This window comes from Sceloporus occidentalis, unplaced genomic scaffold, assembly GCF_023333645.1.
Source record: "Sceloporus occidentalis isolate IW3139 unplaced genomic scaffold, rSceOcc1.0.p SCAF_5, whole genome shotgun sequence".
NCBI classification, from domain to species: Eukaryota; Metazoa; Chordata; class Lepidosauria; order Squamata; family Phrynosomatidae; genus Sceloporus; species Sceloporus occidentalis.
Window position 1 is genome coordinate 152,974,077 of NW_028316985.1, and position 7,037 is coordinate 152,981,113.

Here is a 7,037-nt window from a genome sequence, read left to right on the forward strand (position 1 = left end):
GTTTCTTCAGAGGGGGTTTGTCATTGCCATGATCTGAGGCTGAGAGTTTGTGACTTGCCCAAGGTCACCCAGTGGCTTTCCATGGCCAGACAGCAATAGCAATAGCATTTACATTTCTATACCTCTTAATAGTGAACTCAGCACTCTCTAAGCTAAGATTCAAATCGAACCATGGTCTCCAGAGTCCTAGGAGTTTTTCACACGGGAGGAATTTCTTTTAATTTCAAATGAAAAGAAAGTGGGGCCAGAACGCATTCACATGAATTCGCTAGTTCAACAAATTTACATGAATTTAAATTGTGTTCGAACTGACTTCCCATTGCCCGAAAATAGCTTGCCATTGCCTGAAATTGCGTGTGGTAGTCTATCACGCAATAATGTTAAACTCCATGATTGCGTTCAGATTGCCATTGGATTATACTTCCAATTTCCCTTGTCTGATAACGTCACTAGTCCAACGCTCAAACCACTAAACCATGCTGATTCTCTCCCAGTAGGACTTACTTGAAGGAAAGTGCCACAACACAGTGGATTTACTTATTCAAATGTAAATAACAGCCTTTTCAGTTGGAACTGTATTTTAAGGTAGCACATTCGTTCAATAAGTATCCCACTACATTTAGAGGGGAACCAACTTGTGGGTAAACATGCTTATGACAGCACTATTAAAGCATTATTACTGTGCTGCACAGACTTGGGCAGAACCTCTGAGCTCAGCTCTCTACCCTGAAAATGTTTAGCAAGAAACCCATAATTACTATTTTTCCCCAAAATATTGCAAACATAGAGAAAAACAGAAGAGCCAACAAAATAACTCAGGCGACTAAGCTGAGAAAAAATATGTCCCTTTGAAAATACAGTATTATGCTACATACTAGTGGTTTATAGGCTCTATAATATACAGAAATAACACATTATAGAAGGGTATTTCAATTGTAGCTTTTAATTTTAGGTACCTATCATCTAAGTCTTTCTCTGTGGGTGCATGTACACTGTAGAAATAATGCAGTTCAACACCACTTTAACTGCCATGGCTCCATCCTGGGATTTGTGGTATTGTGAGGAACCAGCAATCTTTGGCAGAGAAGACTAAAGACCTTGTTAAACTACAAACCCCAGTATTCCATAGGATGGAACCACAGCGCTTAAAGTGGTGTCAAGCTACTGTACATTATTTCTATAATGTAGATGCACTCCATGTTGTACCAAATTGTTGTTGTTGTGATTCTGTGCCTTAAAGTTGTTTCTCACCTATGGTGATCCTAAGGCAGTGAACCTGTCCATGGGGTTTTCTTGGCAAGTTTCTTCAGAGAGGGTTTGCCATGGCCATCCTCTGAGTCTGAGAGAGTGTGACTTGCTCAAGGTCACCTTGTGGGTTTTCCTGGTGGAGCTGGGATTCGAACCCTGGTCTCGAGTCATAGTCCAACTCTCAAACCACTATGCCACACATACATATACATATTACATAATACATAATACTCTTACGTGTGTTTTAGTCAAGCTTTTAACTTTTGTATATTTATGTGATTTTATACTGTTCTTATATGATTTTAATTGTATTATTATTATTATTATTATTATTATTATTATTATTATATTTATATTCCGCTTTTTCCCCAAAACAGGGACTCAGGATGTCTTACAATATTAAAAAATAAATACAATTAAAAGCATGTAAAAATGGTACATGAAAGTAGAATGAAACTATTGCAGTATTAAAACAAATTACATGCTAAAAGCAATTACATGTTAAAAGTAATTTTATGTTTTACATTTTATTGTATTTTTTAAAATATGTTTGTTTTTTATCTGTGAGCAGCCTTGAATCCCTTCTGGGAGAAGAAAGGCGACATACAAATGAAATAAATAAATAGCCACAGCCAGTGTTTCTTTTTCTAGACTACAACTGAGATTGATAGTCTGGACATGTTTAGCCAGAATTAAGTGCCACTCAGTCCATAGGGCTTCCTCCCATGTAACTGTGTGTGGTCATTGCTTTACTTGTTTACTTTCCTTGCCTTGTATCCACTCTGCATGAAAACAGCCCTGCTGTACACTGCCCTGTTTTGGTCCTCAACTGCTCTTTGTGGCAGCAAGCCATTTTGACCGCTATGTCTTTTTTGGTACAAGAGAGCGACGATAGATGAGAACAAGATGGATTGCTGGGGGCAAGGGAACAGGCATAGTGGCAGTTCCTCCTCCTTTTAAAAAAAAACTTTATTTGTATGAAGGCAAGGATTTTTTCCCCATAAGAGGACAATAATGTTTAGTACAATAATAATGAAAGTTGCTATCCCAGTGGTGAGCACACTCCCATTAAATTCCTGTCTAGGATCTGGCTATATTATAACCATTTTATCTTTCTCTCTTTGACTGCATCCACATGGTAGAAATAATCTGGTTCGACACAGCTTTAACTGTCATGGCTCAATGCTATGGAATCTTGGAAATACCCAGGATTCCATAGCATTGTGCTATGGCAGTTAAAGTGGTGTCAAACCGGATTATTTCTGCAGTGTGGATGTAGCCTCTCACTGCATGCAGCTTTATGGCCATGCACAGAGAAAAGCATTGCAAGCTTCCAGGGTTTGTAGAACAACAAAAAGTCCAAAAGGGAGGAAAGAAAAGTGTGGGACCAAAATAGTCCATTGAGGTCTAAAGGGTGTGTCCGCACCGTATAAATAATCCAGGTTGATACCACTTTAGTTGTCATGGCTCCATGCTGTGGAATTCTGGGAAATGTAATGTTGTGTGACATTTAGCCTTCTCTTTCAGAAAGCTCTTGTGCCACAACAAACTACAATGCCCAGAATTCCACAGCATGGAGCCATGGCAGTTCAAGTGGTATCAACCTGGATTATTTCTGCAGTGTGGACGTAGAAAGCTAAGTGGTCATGGCAGAGAAAACTGGAGCAAGGAACAACAGAACAGTATCCTGCGTGAAGCCATAGTTGGGTGATGGAAACCTGCATTGGAATACTCCAAAATGCATTTTTTATTGTAGGTCCCATTTATACAGTGTTGTTAACCCATGTTTTACACAGTTTCTCAAAAACTTTTGGGGTTTGTGTTCTAATCTCGCATGTTCTTCACTACAGAAGAGACTGATTTTTGTGTGTGTATTTTTTGAGCTTCTTTTCCAATAGTGTTACACCGATCAACCTTCTGTATCAAATTCAGAGTAATAATGTAGATTTTGACTCATCCTTTTAGGAAACATAGGCATTTTGCATTGATTTAATAACTGCCATTCTTGGCTTTATTTCAGCGGATCATGTTAATCCACAGTAGTAGCTGTGCTGAACTGCCACTTCTGTAAGCAGTATTATATTTCTCCTATTACACAAGAGGTTTACTTCTCAACAGCATGTCCAGGGTCTATAAATTAAACTACATAAAAACAACAAAATATGGTTTCTTTATTGCATAGTCAGTTAGAAAAACCCACTGGAGATTTCCTACAGTGCAACTGACCTTTCTGTTATGTTATTTTCAATTCCACTTACAGCAGGAAAACTAATTGTTATCTGAGGGCCTTAAAACTATGCATATTGGCATCATTTAATTTCATGTATTATACAATTTCTCAAAAACATTTGGGTTTGTGTTCTAATCTCGCATGCTCTTCACTATACCTGGATTTAAAAGAGGTCTCCCCCACCCACCCATTTTTGGTGGGGAAAAAACCTTTTGTTTTTGGAAGAATTAACACTGCCAAAAGATAATGTATATTAAAAAAAAAAAAACAGAATAAGGACCACTGTGATCATTTAGTCTTTGACAAACAGGTGTAGATATAAAATTACAACATTCCTTCTTTTCTAAGGATTTCATAGAATCATAGGATCGTAGAGATGGAAGAGACCACAAGAGCCAGCCAGTCTAACCCCTTGCCATGCAGGAAATCCCAATCAAAGCATCCCTGACAGATGGCCATCCAGCTTCTGTTTAAAGATCTCCAGAGGAGACTCCACCACACTCTGAGGGACTGTATTCCACTGTCAAACAGCTCTTACTGTCAGGAAGTTCCTCCTGTAGCTTGAATCCATTATTCTGGATCCTATTCTCTGGAACAGCAGAAAACAAGCTTGTTCCAGCCTCAATATGGCACTCCTTCAAATATTTAAGTGGGACTATCATATCACCTCTTAACCATCTATTCTCCAGGCTAAACACCCCCAGCTTCCTAAGTCATTCCTCATAGGACAAGGTTTCCAGACACTTCATCAGTTTTAATGCTTTGTAATAATTGGTTTTAATGCTGTATAGTTTTAATTGTTATGGGTGGTTGGTTTGTACACTGTTGGGGATATATGTTGCTTATAATTGTTTTTGTTGCCATTTGTTGTTGGAAACCGCTATGATCTACACAGGAATAGCGGTATATAAATTAAAAATATTATTATTATTATTATTATTATTATTATTATTTACCCATCCTCCTTTGGACCTGCTCCAGTTTTCAACATCCATTTTGAATTGTGGTGCCCAGAACTGGACACAGTTTTCCAGGTGGGGCCTGACCAAAGCAGAATACAGTGGCACTATTACATCCTTTGATCTAGACACTATATTTCTATTGATGCAGTCTAAAATAACATTGGCCTTTATAGCTGCCACATTGCACTTTTGATTCATTTTCAACTTATGGTCTACCAGGACTGCTACATCCCTTTCATACAGTTTCCTTAAGCCAGGCGTCCCCCATCCTATATGCATTTCATTTTTCCGCCCTAAGTGCAGTACCCTACATTTCTTCGTGCTGAAATTCATTTTGTTAGTTTTGGGTCACCTTTCTAATCTATTGAAGTCACTTTGAATTTTGATCCGGTGCCTCTGGGGTATTACATGCTACTCCTCCTAATTTGGTGTCATCAGCAAATTTGATAAGCATGCTCATTTCAAGAAGAAACACATTTCAAAACATACACATCTTTTTGCTTGGAATTAATCTGTAGCATCAAAGTGTGTGTGTGTGTGTGTGTGTGTGTGTATGTGACAGAGAAAGAGTGAGAATTGGCAACCTGTAGAAAACATTTGGGGCACCAATAACGTACATCAAATCTAGTGAGTGTCACATCACATATGAACTGAGAATGCACATTACAATATATATCAGAATTGACTGCAACATGGAGAGATTCTTCACCATGCAGAGGTTCCTCACAGGAATAATGGCAGAAAGCCTAAGAGCCAGCACCTTACTCCATAATTTGTGTGCTGGATGGGTGGCTGAAAAAGAATTACAGTATTTTGAATTATTCTTTCATAGAGGAATAAGCAGATATGCACCGTAGTGTAGTCTGACCATTGGACTATGACTCTGGAGACCAGGGCTGGAAACCCGGCTTGACCATGTAAATCCACTGTCACACTCTCTCAGCCTCTGAGGAAGGGAATGACAAACTTGCTCAGAACAAATCCTGCCAAGAAAAACCTATGGCCATAAATCGGAAATGACTTGAAGGCACACAGCAACAAATATGTGTGATGCAATATACCCCAAATGTATGTAGGGAAGAAAGTGAAATCTATCTGGACCGGGATGCAGAGATCCAGGATCCCATCATCTATGAAATTCACTGGGGTGACTTTACACCAATTTTGTGAGCTTGAACTACTTCATTGGGAAGTTGGAAGGACAAAGCGGAGAGGAGAGCCATGCATCTTGAGATCATTGGAAGAAAGAGCGAATATACAGCAAATAATACAATCAATAGATTATTCTGAGAGGTGAAGAAGTCTGGAACAGACCTGATCCTTCCATCAGATGGGATGACCAGCTGTCCTACCTGCAAAGGAGGGCAAGGCACCAAAGCTTAAAAAGAAACTGTATATATTCATGCTTCTCAGCCATGCTCACCACGGAAGACTCTAGGGAATCCCTCCTGGAGTGGACAGAAGGTGGAACTGTAGGGCATGTCCTAGAAAAGGAGGACCCCTGATCCTCCTGGGATTAAAGTCCTGTCCCACCCAGTGTCATATATACTGACCTGTGCAGCAGGATGCTCTCCACTGAATCCAGATCCTCCAGGTTCTTGGTGATGGGTCTGGGGAGGCTTTCCTTCCTTACTCGGAACATCTTGCAGAAGGAAGGACCTTCTCTTCTTCCTCCAAAGCAGCATCCGCAAAAATATCCATCAGATCTCACTTATTATTATTATTATTATTATTATTATTATTATTATTATTATTATTATTATTATTATTATTTTGTCAATCGTCCAGATTGATTCTCCAGGCAAAAGCAGCAGAAAGAGAGGAGAGGAGAGGAGATGGCAAGTCAAACCCTTCTCAAACTGAGCAGCCCTCCCTCCCTTCCTGGGAAATATCTTCCACCTTTTTCAAGATTTCTCAATTTCTTCAACTACTTTTGAGGATCGGAGACTCGAAGATCGGAGATTTCCAAGAGAGAAAAGAAAGAGACGCAGCCTCCCTCCACAACCCTGCAAACTCTTCTGTTGAGAAAACTTTGCTGGCTGCTCTGGTTAGCAAAGCAGGTGGAAGCCTCTCCTCCTCCTCCCTCCTTCTTCTTAGGATAGTCTCCAAGGTCTTAAAGACCTCTTTTCTATCCGGTGAACCAGTAGGGATTATTAGTGCTTCCACCATCACCATCACCATCACCATCACCACCATCATCATCATCATCTCATTTCATTTGTAGGCTGAATTTCTCTCAGGAGGGACCCAAGGTGGCTTACAGACAACAACAACAACAAAACCATTACGAAGTTTCAATACAATTCAAAACAATTAAAATGATATACAAATAATATTAAATCACATAAATGTATAAAAAAGTTTATCATCAGGATGCCACAACAAAGCTGCAATCATATGTAAACGCAACCAGGTGTTTGTCCTGCAACACTGGGTGTTGGTAACTGTTGCTGTTGAATTCAAAGATGTAGCCGCGTTAGTATGTAGAGAGATCTTGTAGCACCTTTGAGAATAACTGACAGAAAAAACAATTGGCAGCATGAGCTTTTGTAGACTTCAGTCTACTTCCTCAGATGCATCCTCAGATGCATTTGAGG

At 39.5% G+C, this 7,037-nt stretch overlaps 1 protein-coding gene across 1 annotated transcript in view; it reads right to left on the reverse strand.

Moving 5' to 3' along the window:
* The window catches only part of INTU (inturned planar cell polarity protein), a 44,371-nt gene extending 38,289 nt beyond the window's left edge, over window positions 1-6,082 (reverse strand). The window contains exon 1 of the mRNA XM_089527055.1: window positions 5,994-6,082. Within this exon, the coding sequence (XP_089383181.1) occupies window positions 5,994-6,082 (89 nt within the window). The remainder of the gene's footprint in view (window positions 1-5,993) is intronic.
* Window positions 6,083-7,037: the final 955 nt, after the last annotated feature.